The 16,492-nt window shown below is 35.2% G+C and overlaps 1 protein-coding gene across 1 annotated transcript in view; it reads right to left on the bottom strand.

Moving 5' to 3' along the window:
* The window catches only part of LOC138693177 (zinc finger protein ZFP2-like), a 94,213-nt gene that overhangs the window by 65,210 nt on the left and 12,511 nt on the right, over window positions 1–16,492 (bottom strand). Inside the window, exon 5 of the mRNA XM_069816902.1 lies at window positions 651–8,912. Coding sequence (XP_069673003.1) covers window positions 8,066–8,912 — 847 coding nt within the window. The 3' untranslated portion in view covers window positions 651–8,065. Of the gene's footprint in view, window positions 8,913–16,492 lie in introns of the transcript that reaches the window.

Genomic DNA, 16,492 nt, shown 5'->3' with positions numbered 1-16,492 from the left:
TTTTCCCTCTACTTACTTCATTCTACTGAGTCAATACGTCGGGGTTCGATCCTAGAACCTTTCGTTTAATGAACCACTATCATAGCCATTACGCTACGAATTCGTGAATGAACAGACCCTTACAAATTATGTTTAGTCACAATAAATTAACATCAAATACTTCCAAAGGTTTTAAACATATGACTTTATTATTATAAAGTAGAACTGAATTCATTAGTTTGCTATTAACTTCATTACTGTTAATATGCCAAATTTATCACTAATTAATTAACTTAATATTGTACAAGGAACCAATATGATGGCATTACTACATTATCCACTATCAATTGTGTCACTATAACTTAAACATATTAAATCTATTCACTACATTACTCCATTTAGTATTCTTATAATCTGATTGAGGTAAGTCAAATTGTCACATTTTCTTTAAAACAGTTTATCGACTTAACAGTACATCAACTTTCTGCGGACATAGGTGACCTCATATAGACCTATTATCACAGTCTAGTATATACAGTCACGAAGCTCAATCCGTAGTTAATATGCATCCATATACAGAATGCTTAAAAAATACGGGGCGTAATTTCAGGTATGTATTTTCCACATGTAGACAATCAAAATAGTTCATTACAACATGTGTCCGGAAGTTTTATTTAATAAAGGAAACTGTACAATTAACAAATTTGTCAAATCGTTAATAATGTTAAAGATGTAATGAGGATGTATAAAAATAGGATATTACTGTTCTTATGGTTCTACCTGATGGCTAAGAGATTTAGTGATGAAGATGACCAAAAGTACCTATTTGTTATGCCATGAGCGCATTTTGCACAAAATAGAAACGCAAGCTTATGTGCAACTTCAGGTACCATTAGATTTATAAAAGTAATTAGTCTTTGCAAGTATCTCACTCATGTGATCTCTGACTTTAAAGTGCTTCTCCAAACATTCTTGTAACAACTAAACTTCATTACTCGAAATCTCAGTGGATAAGAATAACGACTGACAAGCCTGGAGTGGAGATGACTCGAATAACTTTTCAGTGATTTTGAACAGTGGACCGAGAGTGGTGTCTTCAGCAAGAAGTTGAATTTGAACAATATTTCCTCCTCTCTACAGATTTTAATTATATCAGCAATCTTTCAGCCAGAAAGAGAGGAGTTACGAGATATGATGAAAATAAACTTACAAGCAAACATTCTGATGGGAGCAGATAAAAAAGTAAATTTTTTTTCTTCACCCATGTTATTAATGTTAAAAGAAGTGCTCATACAAATTTTGGCCACTCGACCGCAATTACGAGGCCGTCCAGAAAGTGATTTTCCATGGGGCCGTTTATAGAAAAAAGCATAATTGCATAGAAATATTTTTTGAAACAGATACAGTAATTGTTGCGCTATTTGTCAACATATCCCCCACTGGAATTGAGACATTTGTTACCACAGGATCAATTTTTCTGTCGTAGAAGTCAGCCGCCTCAGATCAGAACCAGCGTTTGACTACGTCTGCACCTCTCTCTGTCCATCCCATGATATGAGAAATGTCTCAATTCCGATGGAAAGTATGTTGAAAAATAACTCAAAAATTGCTGTGTCCATTCCAAAAATTTGTCCAATGAAATTGTGTTTTTTTTTTTTTCTGTTAGCGGCCGCTGGGGAACTTATTTTTTTACGGTCCTTGTAATTGTGGTCGAGTGCCAAAAATTTGTATAAGCACTTCTTTTGACATGATTAATATGGTGGAAGAAAAAAATTTAAATTCATTATCTGCCCCCATCAGAATGTTTGCTTGTTAGTTATAAAATCCTCTTACAATGTTATTTCAAACGTAAGATATTTGACAGAATAATGGTTAAGGCATGAGAGGTTCATTTCAAGTAATTAAAACATTTCATTATATAAGTAAATTTTAATCTTGATTGAATAAGTATAGGTTATTAACTATTGAAGGAAATAATCTGTTTCTCTATTTATATGGAGACAATTTGTTCCACTTCTTATACCTAGTACAGTATAGTTCACATAGCACGTTTTATTTCTTTGTCTTGTAGCACAAAACTTCATTTCACCCTGGTTGATGTTTCATCATATATTTTATGGTCATGAACAGGGAAAGGATTTATATGTAAATACATATTTACTTATAAAGCCAATATAATTTATATTTTGCATTATCTTTATGTTTCACAATGTGTAGGGTTGAAAAATCCTACTTTTATTTTCCATATTTTTCCATATTTTAGAGTTTAGTACATATTTTCGTTAATTTCCATATATTTTCCATATTTCATATAAAACAGTCCATATTATATTAGGTTTAACAATAAAACAAAACAAAATTCCATTAACTTTTAAAAATACATTTCAACAATAGAGATTTAAACACATGTTCAGTAATCCCTTTAACATCAGAGTTATTTGAAAATTAGCAGTCCTATCAACAATGGGAAAGTAAGTTACAAAACTGTATTAATTTAATTTAAAATTTTTAACAGACTTCAGTTGTGCAGCTCAACAGTTAAATGCCAGTCAGAGTACACATAGGTTCAGTTTTGTAAATCATACTATAAAGACGGTAAATATGCCAAAAGTACGTCATTCAGTCAATTTAAAATCAAAACTAACAAGTTACATTTCAGAATTTAAAGAAGATGGTTTATCAACTGACAATAAAATATTATTTTGTAATTTGTGTCAGTGTGCAGTATCATCTACACAAAAGTTCCTGGTGCAACAACACATTACAACTAGTAAACATCAGGCCAACAAACAACTAAATTCCAAGCAGAGACAATTGTTTTTAACACAACCAACAACATCGAATGTAAGATCTGAGTTTAACATCGACCTGTGCCGTTCTCTCATCTCTGCTGATATTCCTCTCTACAAACTAAAGAATAAGGTCTTCAGGGAATTCCTTGAAAAATATACTCAACATACAATCCCGGATGAGTCAACACTTAGGAAGACGTATGCTCCATCCATCTACGATGAGACAATACAGAAGATAAGAGATGAAATTAAAGATAGTTCAATTTGGGTTTCCATTGATGAGACTCCCGACAAAGAAGGTAGACTTGTTGGTAATGTAGTTATCGGTTTGTTAAGTGAACAATATTCTGAACGAATTCTTTTACATTGTGATGTTCTAGAAAAGTGCAATAACAAAACTATAGTTAAACTGTTCAACGAAGCTATGGGTATCCTGTGGCCAAAGGGTATTATGTACGATAATGTGTTATTCTTTATTAGCGATGCTGCCCCTTATATGGTCAAAGCTGGACAAGCATTATCTGTTGTATATCCTAAATTGACTCATTTTACTTGTGTGGCGCATGCATTTCATCGTGTGGCAGAAGTGGTCAGAGACAATTTCCCTAAAGTAGATTTGTTGATTTCATCAGTGAAAAAAGTATTTCTCAAAGCTCCCAGTAGAGTTAACGTGTTGAAAGAAATGTACCCTGAAATTCCATTGCCACCAAAGCCAATTTTAACTAGATGGGGTACATGGCTAGAAGCAGTTGAATATTATGCCGAACATATAGACTCTATTAACAATGTTCTCCTTGCATTGGACTCTGAAGATGCAGTCTCAATTGATACTGCGAAAACAGTTACCTGTGACATAAGTGTGAAGAATGACTTAGCTCACATTCAGCATACATTTTCATGCATCATAAAAACGCTCAAAAGTCTCCAAAATAGGCACCTTTCACTATCTGAAAGTTTTGAAATTATAAATAGTACTGTGGAACAACTGAATCGTGGTAGAGGTAAAGTTGCAGATGCAGTAAGAGCTAAGGTGGACACTGTACTTTCAAAAAACCCTGGATATGAAGAACTACAAAAGGTTGTTGCTGTGATGAGTGGTGAATCAACAGTGAAGATTAACTTGGACTTATCCCCAGCAGACATTGTGAAATTGAATTATGTACCAGTTACTTCTTGTGACGTCGAACGCTCTTTTAGTCAGTATAAATCTATCCTCAGAGACAATAGAAGAAGATTCACTTTTCAGCACTTGAAAGAAATGTTTGTAACCTATTGTTATGGTAACAGACAATAAAAATTGTGTTTTGTTGAAACTACATTGGAAGATAAGGTACGTCCATGATATTTTTTGTTTAGTTTGATTAAAATGTACCAATATTTAACGTACATAGTCATTTTTTTATAATTTTAAGTCCATATTTAATTCCATATTTTGGTAAAAATCCATATTTAATTCCATATTTTGGTAAAAATAACTACATATATATTTACATATTTCATATATTTTTAGTCCATATAAATCCGTTCCCTGGTCATGAATGAGTACAAATAAGAAATAACATGATAAATGTAAGATTATGTTTTTTTTTTTTTTTTTGAGGAGGCTTATTGTGGAACCTCATTATGTTAGAATGATTGTTGAAGTCCATTAAGAATCCCAGGTCCAACACCGAAAGTCAACCTGCAATTCTCCTTCGAGTGGTTCAGGAAAACCTTCGAAAAAACTTCAACCAGGATTTGAACCTAGGGACGTTTGTTTCACGGACAAGAAGCCTAATCGTTACTCCACAGTGGTGGATAAAATTATGGTTATTTCAATAAAATTTTGACAAATTCGTTGTGCTTTTTTACTTACTGGCTTTTAAGGAACCCGGAGGTTCATTGCCGCCCTCACATAAGCCCGCCATAGCAAGATTAATCCAGTCTCTATCATCAAATCTCACGTCCCTCAAATCCATTTTAATATTATCTTCCCATCTACGTCTCGGCCTCCCCAAAGGTCTTTTTCCCTCTGGCCTACCAACTAACACTCTACATGCATTTCTGGATCCACCCCTACGTGCTACATGCCCTGCCCATCTCAAACGTCTGGATTTAATGTTCCTAAATATGTCAGGTGAAGAATACTAAGCGTGCAGCTCTGCGTTGTGTAACTTCCTCCATTCTCCTGTAACTTCATCCCTCTTAGCCCCAAATATTTTCCTAAGAACCTTATTCTCAAACACTGTTAATCTCTGTTCCTCTCTGAAAGTGAGAGTCCAAGTTTCACAGCTATACAGAACAACCGGTAATATAACTGTTTTATAAATTCTAACTTTAAGATTTTTTGACAGCAGACTGGATGATAAAAGCTTCTCAACTGAATAATAACAGGCACTTCCCATATTTATTCTGCGTTTAATTTTCTCCCGAGTGTCATTTATATTTGTTACTGTTGCTACAAGATATTTGAATTTTTCCACCTCTTCGAAGGATAAATCTCCAATTTTTATAGTTCCATTTCGTACAATATTCTGATCACGAAAGTTCATTGTATGACCACAAAAGTGTTTTTCTTTTAACAATAAACCAAGAATGGAAACGACAATGCATATGTGTATGTCAGTAATGATATGTAAAATTGGTATTAAGCATTCTGATGTTATTTGTGCATAATAAAATAGTATCATTTCCTAATCTGCTAACAACGTCATAGCATCAGCAGATCTTATGCTCTTTATTATTCTTCCTCCTACTGTCACTCTTCCCATATTCTGAAAACAGTTCTTTACAAGTAAGTATAAAACAATTAAATAAGTACTGATTGACAACTGTGAGAATATGGAGGTCTTTGAATATAGTGCGACAATGTGCTAGTCAAGAAGAACCAGAAGCAATACATAAGGGCTTTGTTTTATCAACATTGCCACTATTGCCCTAAATGTGTATATCATGTTATAATACTGCGGAAGAAAACATAATAGAGCAATGGAGTTCTCCCATGCATAACCTTTAGTATCTTTTTCTCTTCTGGTAACAACGTCATAGCATGAGCAAATCTTATGTTCTTTATTCTTTTTCCTGCTACTATTTAGGATGAGGTGATGTCACTTACCAGCAACCAGGGAAAAGGATGAACTTTTTATACAGGAATACCCTGAAATTAACGTAAAATTCACAAATTCTTTAAACTCAAGGCCCCCCCTCTATTAAATTAAATTCTAAAATACCACACAATGTGTGCATATGCAAGTATCATTCGAACATGAATATTGGAAGAAATGTTTTTTAACATTCTCAGGTGGTTGTGAAATATATAAAGAAAAGTGGAAAATAGTGTATGTGAATGAAGATATCGAAAGATCAACGCAAGATTATAAAGTAATAATAAAGATCCTATCAGAATCTAAAATACTGAACAAAATACGAGACACATGCTTTTCAAGGAGACGTTAAGATAGTTAGATCTGTTTTTTGAGCTCAGCTGTCATAATTATTACAGGCCAATGTTAGCTGGAATATAGTAGACTTTCTTTAACGCTTGTTATTATATTTCTGAAGTTGGTATGCACAATAATTATATAAAATATGTACATTTATCTCAATGTCTAAATAGTGTTTAATTATAGATTGTCATTGTTGTATTTTCCTTTGATCGAGGTTCTGGCTGATATATACATCTATTATCAGGCAGTACATCTCACTTGACAACATGTGTCAGAGGAAGATCAAATGTTTGCATCCATCTGAAGATGATTAGTATAATATGTAACTAATCGGCAGTGTACAAAATGTAGGGGGAAAGGAACTGGCTACCCTGCCCCATTGTCTCCTGACGTAGTTGCCTCATAAGTGGAGCCTTTTTATATCACTTGAGGTTTAGACCTTCTTCGGACAGTTGATTAAACAACATTAATGGTAATATTCATAAAAATATTTGTTCATGCTGGTAGTTTGAGTATTAAACCCAGATATGCCTGAAAATTTTTTTTTTTTTTTTGCAATTTTAGTGTAGTTTTCAAATCCCATTTAATGCAGTATATAACTAAAGTATTCGTATGGTGTCGAAACATTCTAGTTGTAACTGGTTGAGCTAGAAACAGGTGTCCTTTTAAAAGGACAGTAGGTATATTTGCATATATTTTGAGGAATAATTGTATACTATGCTTACATGAAAGGAAACAATGCAAATGTTGTAATTTACAATTATTATTATTATTATTATTATTATTATTATTATTATTATTATTAACAATTTCTTACGTTGTTATTTTATTATAGTTTCTTTATTATTACTACTAATATTATTCTGAAGAAAGATGCATTGTGGCTAAATTCGTTTTAACTCTGGAATCCTTTCGTCACTGAATAGCACCGTATTGATATTGACATGTAAAAATAAGTAATAAGCGATAAGAGTTTTGAAGTTTCGAGGACGAGGTTATATTTGGAAAGAAGTGACGATACATATAATGAAGCTATTGCTGAGGCAATGTCGAAAGACTGGTTTCAGTTGATTTTCTAAAATCTACATTATTATGACAATGACAATTTAGCTAGAAAATAAGACCTTTTTCAAAAATACTAAATGGAAAACAATAGACACGTCCGTTCAATACCTCCCTCCAGAACGTCACCACTCCTCCACTTATAAACAGATCTTGCTGTGCAAATATGGCTTTCAGGTATTCTTCCTGTGAAGCAGACATGAATAATTTCAAAGGAAAAATTGTTCCGGAGCCGGGTATCGATCCCGGGACCTTTGGCTTAGCGCACTAACGCTCTGCCGACTAGCTACCCAATAACTACACCCGACACTCTCCCAACTTTTCCCTTCATATCCACACACCTCAGTGGACTGACAAGACGCCAGAAACCCAATTTTGAGTGCACACGAACTCTGTGTTGCATTTGCAGGATGCATTATAGTGATATATCTGTATCTGAGATGAAATTTCTCCCGTAGCATAATATTCAAACGTAGATAGCATTTCATGCAGGGAAAAACACATACATAAACATTACATTAGAAATGTTTGTCCCCAGTAAGCAGGCGTTCTTGGTCTTTTAGTTATCCGGACTGGGAGTAACACCACAAAAATCACGTTATAAAGGTTTCTCCCTAGTATGCATGCGTTCATGGGCTTTTAGGTGATCCGATTGCGAGTAACACTTTCCACAAACACCACATTTAAAAGGTTTCTCGCCAGAGTGTATAAGTTTATGTGCTGTTAGGTTACCCGAGTGCGAGAAACACTTACTACAAACATCATATTTGAAAGGTTCCTGACTAGTGTGAAGTCGTTCATGGCCTTTTAGGTCACCCGACTTTGAGAAACGCTTACCACAATGATCATATTTGAAAGGTGACTCGCAGAGTGCACACTTTCGTGAACCTTTAGGTCACATGACTGCAAAAAACCCTTTCCACAAACAGGACATTTGAAAGGTTTCTCGCCAGAGTGCACACGTTCATGGGTTTGTAGGTGACGCGCTTGGGAGTAACATTTTCCACAAACATGACATTTAAAAGGTTTCTCGCCAGAGTGCACACGTCCATGGGTTTTTAGATGACCCGACCGCGAGAAAAACTTACCACACACATTGCACTTGAAAGGTTTCTCACCAGAGTGCACACGTTTATGGGTTTGTAGGTGACCAGCTTGGGAGTAACATTTACCACAAACATCACATTTAAAAGGTTTCTCGCCAGAGTGCACACGTCCATGGGTTTTTAGGTTACACGCCACCGAGAAAAACTTACCAGACGCATTGCACTTGAAAGGTTTCTCGCCAGAGTGCACTCGTACATGGGCCCTTAGGTGACTCGCTTGGGACCAATATTTACCACAAACATCACACTTGAAACGCTTCTCCCCGGTGTGCGGACTTTCTTGAGTTTTTCGACTTTTCGAGTTTGAAATATTCTTAGCACAAACTTCGCTTTTGAAAGGTTTCTTGCCTATGTCCATAGATGAATGACTGTTCAGATTTTTTGCAGACGAGGAACATATTTTAGACAATTGTAATTCCAACTGATTCTCAACTTCACGAGTCCGCACAGGTTTTCCCGAGGAACCAGACTTCCTAGGAATCACGTTTTCTTCAAGAGGAAGACTAGCCAATTCTGTTGATACAGTCCTCTCATTCCTAGCTGCAATCCTGAAGTAAATATACTATCAGTCTATAAATAGTCACAAGTATACAATCCATTATTGAATAGTCAAATCGAAACAAACCTATTTCATGAGGAGGTACATTACGATTAGAGATACATGCTTGTATTTGATTTATGAGTGATGGTGCAAGTATCAAAACTAACTAAACAATTTGGACTTCTTCTGTACAATAAATTTTATAAGGATTACACCACGTTAGTCAACTCTCAGTTAGCTTTCATTTAGGTTTATCTACCACTGGGATATAACTTAGTCATGTATATTATAACTCTAGTGATTTGAATATTTTTTCAGTTCAGGCTGTATACTGTCAATGAAATACGTCATATGAAGTAAATACGGAGTAATGAGTCACTGACGACTGAATGTTGCCATTCTTGCACCACGGGAGCAACCTGAGGCCGAAACAGATGAGGACTCTGAAAAAAGTGATGATAAAGTGGAAAATGATCCTGTTCAGAGAGTGACGCCCAATATGATTCCGATTCTGATAACGAAAGTAATGCACCACCACCAGAATTGGGGAAAATATTTCGGCATTCAAAATTTCATACCATCCCAACCAAATGGAAACGCTAAAAGCACCGTTGGATGCATTCCAGCTAATGTATCCGACAGAGTTCTAGACTTGATAATGGACCAAAGTAGTAAGTACTGCATTCAGAAAAATCTATGTACTGACTCTACAACAAAAGAGAATATTTTAGTTTTTCTTGGCATTCTTTTGATTTGTGACTATAATATACATCCACACAGGCGACTTTATTGGAGTACATTACCAGATTTACATAGCATTTTTATTTCTGATTCAATTAGGTGGAATACTTTTGACGATATTATGAGACGACTGCATTTTGCTGATAATATGGCAATTTCTTATAATCGCTATTATAAGGTTAGGCCAATTTTCGATATACTAAATAACAAATAAGTCATTCAAAATCTGTGACATTCCAGAACACCTGAGTATTGATGAAACAATTGTCCCGCATTATGGCAGACATTGAACCAAACAGTTCAATCGAGCATAGCCAAGCTCTGGTCTCTCTGTACTGCAGATGGCTATACAGTATGCTGAAAGCGGAGCCATATTGTGGCAACAGTATGCGAACTTACCAACTTCAGGGAAAGGACAGGGGTTTGATGTTGTTTTTGGACTCCTAAAGAAGGCTGATATCCAAAAGGGCAATCATTTGTTTTTTATAACTATATCACGTCTATTGATCTTCTACATGACCTACCTGCTGAGACATTGAAGCATCAGGAACAATTTGCGACAACAAGGTGTATACAAACAAATTAAAAATGCAAAAGGAGAGAGGAGCCAAGGAGTCTGTTGTTGCAGATGATGTAATTTTATTGCGATGGAATGACAACAGTGTAGTTACAGTGGCCAACAATGTTACTAACACGATTTCGATTGGAAAAGCTAAACGTTGAAGTTCCAAGACAAAGAGGACGATTCACATATGCCAAACACATTCAGTTGCACTGTATAATAGATATCTGGGTGCTGTGGATTCCCATGATCAATATGTAGCAACCTGCAGAATAAGAATAAGATCCAAGACATGGTGGTGGCCCTCGTTTGCGTGGGGTCTAAATGCGTGGAGGCTTTATTGCACCTTTGGACATGATATCACAGTCTACTATATCCAGTCCCGAAGCTTAATACTTAATAAATATGCAAACGTAAAGAGTTGAAATATGCATCCATAGATAGTTGCTCACCACCAGGATCGCTACTATTGCCTCATCACAGACTCTTTCCCTAGGAGACGATAAAATGTATTGTACTTTCGATATCGTGTTCTTTTGAAAAAGTTAGCACCTTCCTTCCATTTTTGAAATATGAAATACATAAGGTTTATATATTATTTTTTTAAAATATATATATTATATTCTATAAACTCACCTACTTGGATCTTTCGAAAGAAGGATAGCTCTAACCTATTTTTCTTACAATTTATAGTACTAAAAACGTCTCCTTGTCCCATATTATTATTCAAATTATTGTATTACACCACTCCTATGAAATTAGTGTACGTACGATTGTGTTACTTCGTCTCTTAAGTAGTAGATAAATACAGTACTCAATTGTAGTATTAAAATACAGACAAATAGAATATGACGGGTGTCATCCATGACATTATGTTTAATTATAATGTTTAATTGCGAATATAGGAATATAAGTTAAACATAGTAAACGTAACCTATAACATACATATGTAGTGGCAGGGCATTGGAGACCACTAAAATTAGACAGAAGAAGGCAACTGGTACAGTAAACATAACCTATAATTTCAACAATTCTATATATTCGTGCGGTGCAAGTGAAAATTACTGAATCGTGCATAAATGAATGTACAAAAATTTCGCAATATTTAATCGAAATAAAGGCAGGTATCACACATACGAACAACGTAATTTTCACACCAAAAATAATATTACACATTAACTCGCAAGGAATTATGTCTGAAGTGTCCCCTGATCATTGTTTTAAATTTTATTAATGCAATTACACTACATTTTAGAGAAATATATGTTACTGTTTATGCATTCCAATTAATTTATATGGTTGAAACGCCGCCCTTCGTGATTGGGATAAGCGAGTCACATGGCCTGCCCAAAGAGTTTGTAATACTTACAAGAACCACACATACCCGTGAGTGGCAGGCAAGAAAAATGTCATAAATTGAATCGGCTAGCATCCGCCATTAAAGGGAGTCTTTGCGGCGCGAAATTCGAAAACTGTACCACAAAACATTGACGTAGCCTCGTGATAGACACTGTTTCAAACATCCTTTACAAATGATGAGTCGTGATGAAATAAACATGAATGGCAGAGAAGCGCTATATTTATTAAAGTATTATAATGGTTCATCTTTGGCGATATTCTAAAGAATAAATTAAATCACGCATATACACTCTTTGCATTTAATACCCATACAACCAAAATCTAGAAGTACATACTGTACAATACGGAAATTACATTATTAATTCATTTATTGTAAAACAAAGCAGTTTTAGACAGATATAGTGTGAGGATTTTCTTATGCACTCTGCTATTATAATCCACTGTAATATGATGGCACCTAACCGTTACAGACATTGTTGAAACCAACCTTGTAAACCTGATTAATTTGTTACTGGAAAAACTTTATCCAAGAAATATTCCGACATTCTGTAAACACATTCAAAGGAGGAACTGCATTTGCAACATTCTTTCAAATATTAAGATATGCATGCTTTCCTGAGCATCTACAATAGTAGCTATGTTCAAACAATTATTTGCTGCGCAGTATTTCACCATTTTCTTATTATTTCCCTTCAAATGTACTTATATTTATTCGTACTCCTCAATATGCATGAACTGCTCGCACTCCCGGAGAAGCACCAACTCCCTTTAATGGCGGCCGAACAGCGGTTCAATTTTGTACGCGAAACTAGCGCCGTTGGTGTCTCTAGTTATCAACGAGCTAGATACTATAGAGAGGCCAAAGACCTCAGAAAGTTGAAGACAATTGAACATTTGTCCGCCATGTTTCGGTTAGTCAAAACAAAGGGGCGTGGCTCGGATGTTGTAGGAAATGACTGTGATGAAGTTAGTATTATTGTGAATTGAGTTACATATTAAGACTATGTTAATGAGTAAAAAGTAAAATACACACAAAACTTTACGTTTTATAACAGCTGTAGGCCTATGTTTTATTAGTTTCACTAAATATAGCCCAAATATTAAATGACAAGCTATACTCGATGCAACCAAAGCAAAGCACCTAAAGACGGATGAATTTAATCGGCAGAAGAAAAATAAATAATTTTTTGACTTCGTCACAAATTTAATTATCTTACAGCTAATCTAACCTAATATTAAATCATGTAATTCAGTGCTCACTAGGTGATTTCAAGAGAGACGACGTATGTAACTAATAGGAGTAAAATATAAGAAAGGTAGTGGCGAAAAAAAAATCCAGTAATTAAGTTATTGAGAAAAATTCATTTGAAATTGGAATTAACACAGAGAACTTTTTAAAATTGCAATTATTAAAACTACAAATAACCTCTTAGCAAGCAACACAATAATTAAAGAATGACACTAATAGAAAGTTACTCATGATCATAACTCACCACATTTATTAAAACGATAAGATACTTACGATTAACATTGTTATCAGAAACAACAGGAGCCACAGCTAGCTAAACTTCTTTTCGCGTGATGGAGACATCATGTAGTCTAATATAATTTGAAACAAATATTGTCGCGTCATAGAGACATCGTGTAGTCTAATATAATTTGAAACAAACATTAATCTCACACGTGTCTCGCAACTAGGCAGAGGCTTTTGCAGAATAAAACTGTTCTTACATTATTTTGAACAATAATGACAAATTGTGTATGATGCAAGTGCTAACTTTCCTCTTTGTTAACAAAAAGAGCCCTACGCATTAATAAAAAGAAAATTGGAGTAGGCCCTATAAACACAATAAATACTAAACTCTTGATATTTCGCTTATGCTCAGTCCGTCTTATCTTATAATTCTCTGCGGCAATGGTACCTGTATTGAGAGGGTTTAATTATCCAGCAACGAATATTATGATTTACGGTACATTTTATTTAAATCCGAGGGAATGAGACATTTTTGGAAATTTTAAAGTCTTAATTAATACTTTTTCATTTATAAATCAGCTTTTTACAAAACCTATAGCCAAATGTTTAAATGAAATATTGATATATCTGAAAAATATAATACATGTACCAACTCGTTGCAGTGTACCTTTGATAAGCACTCCTTGCGGAGGCTGGCGGTACTATAGGCCGCCATGTTTTTTAGGGAACGATACATAGTACTGTTGGCCTCCGCAGGGAGCGCTTATCAGAGGTCTTCAGCCTCTCTATAGTATCTAACTCGTTGCTAGTTATATATTACAAACTCTTTGGGCCTGCCTAACGGCCTGTATTAGATCACGATGGCAGTGACACAGTCTATTGGTCCTAGCAACGAGTTAGAAAGAGAAAGATATAGAGTGGTCATTGCGGCGCCATGTTTGAAGAATATTGAACGACAGTCCGCCATGAAGTTAGGAGCGCAAAGAAAAAGTGGGCGTGGCAATGAGTAACATTGCAATTGCTGGCTGTGAAAATTTCGTTTGCACAAATCAGTTAAACCGAAGTGGAAAAAACTAGTATTTCGTCAAATATGTGCTAGGAACTTAATCTAAACATATGTACGCTAAATTTAAAACACATGAGCTATTCATAGAAGGAATGCTTAAAAGAATAACCTAAGCAAAATTGTCATGTAGTATGACAAGAAGTCCTAGCAAATATACTGAAGAAAATGTTAATAGTATGATTCGGATGATTTTATTAAATTGTTTTCCCAGTCTCTGCACATTGCAAAACTACTTATCATACCATAAGACATAGAATGAATGTAGGCTCTATCTGTAGTAAACAACCTTTAACGCCAAGTGTGTAACATGGGTAAAACGTGACCAAACATGCTTTCAGTTTTTTTTTTTTGTTACAGTAGAGTATAATTATTATCGAAATGTGAACGTGGGGCCAACAGCCGATTGGTCTGTCTGAGCCCTTCAAGGGCTGTTGCACCACAGATAATTATTAGTATATAATTGAGCACCCACGTATAGTAATGGGGTAAGTAGTTACGAAATATATTCATACATACCCCATTATTGTGCACGTGGGTACTCAATTATGTTCTTTCATGTCCTTCCAGTCAAAATACTAACAACAATACGACATACCCCAGAGTTTTGCGTTATTTTGGATGCGAGTGTCGAAATACAATTTTAATATTTGATTGCTATTACTGGGTTTGAAATGGAATTGTAGCGGTTTTATCCGTATTTAGTTTAACTCTACTACTAGTGAACCATTTATTTGATTAATCGTTTGTCTTCGAAATAGACCTACTTTTTATAAGCTACAGCTCATCGTCTTCTTCTATAAGCAGTAAGGACAGAAGGAGCAGAAATAAAGGATGCCATTGTCGAAATACAATTTTACTTTCATATTGCTATTTGTTTTTCACTGGATTTGAAACGGAATTGTATTGGCTTTATCCGTATTTAGTTTAAGTCCATTACCAGTGAACCATTTATTTTGTTTATGCCGGGCGTTGTTACGCTTTTATGCATGAAAAAAAAATGTTACTAATTAACAAAAGTATGGACTTAACTTCATAAAGTTTATATAAAATATGATATATCAGTTGTATTTTTCCTTTTGACATTGCAGTTATATGGAGCACACACAACAGGCATGTTTTTTCTTCGTTTTTTTGTAGTTCTTACTCCGTTATACAACATTGTAAGCAGACGAATTTTTACAATGGTGGGCGCTTAGCTCAGATCTGCCGTGTTTCGCGATGGCACCACAAAGAGCGCTGTACAGGACAATATGGCCAATCTATAGTCTTCTCTTTCTAACTCGTTGGTTCCTAGTACTCATAGCACACCAAGCGGCTAGCAACTATCGCGAGAAATGAAACTGGTTGGCAAAAAACCACCCCAAGCTTCGTGACTGTATATACTAGACTGTGAAGATATCTCACTACTAGCTTTCCAACAGCAACGCAGTTCGCAACTCCTAGTCCAGTAGGGGAAACGTAGAAATTCTCCTCGCTCAGCACTTCAAACTGGAGAAGCAGTTCATGATAATGTTCGTTTCGACAGGACTGTTCACTGGATCATCAGTAGTGAACACCCTAATGTAAGATGCAAGCAGTGTCGACGTCGTACAACATCCTTATGTGAAAAATGTGGTGTATCGCTACACCCAGAATGCCGGAAAATCTATAATGCTGAAAATTGATCAGCACATTGTAAAGCTATTGTTCTTTTTTAATATATTTTCCCTAGGTAAACAAATATTTAAAATATATATACCTCATGTGAGAGAAGTGGAAAGTTCATAACAGGTATGATTTGCAAACATATTGCGAAATTTTGAATTTACAATAACTGAATATGGTCTTTATTTCCCAGTGGCACGAAATCCTGCCACTTCGATAATAGGTCCATAATAGCCTAATAATGTCTGAATTTTCTGGAAAAACATTCAGATGTTCATTACATATCATTCTGATGGTAGAATATGAATATTAGTTCTAAAACTAAAAAAATATTCTGGGCATTAGTGAATTAAGCACACTTAAATGCCATCTATCTGGCCCGGGATCGAACCCGCAACCTCGGGCATAGAAGGCCAACACTGTACCAACCAGGCCGATTTTGGTGACACATTTTCCACTTACTAATATAAATTTGTCTGGATTCTTTTTCTTTGTTTAGATTTATTTAGCTGGTCAATATCTACCGTAGAAATCATCAGTGTCTTCCAGTCATCCATTTTGCGTAATAGATCAACCGAAACCTGATACACAGAGTTCAAGTACCCAGTATTCGTAAAGAGAACAAACTCCCGTGCAGTAACTCCCGATAGGATGTAAACAACTGGAGATGCTAGAAGTGACTAGTGACATAGACCGTTGTTACAACCAAGACATTCGCGCTAGTAACTCGAGTAGAAGCGC

This window comes from Periplaneta americana, chromosome 17 (genome assembly GCF_040183065.1).
Source record: "Periplaneta americana isolate PAMFEO1 chromosome 17, P.americana_PAMFEO1_priV1, whole genome shotgun sequence".
Lineage (NCBI taxonomy): Eukaryota > Metazoa > Arthropoda > Insecta > Blattodea > Blattidae > Periplaneta > Periplaneta americana.
Note: the sequence above shows the minus strand (reverse complement) of the source record. Positions and strands in the feature narration are given on the sequence as shown.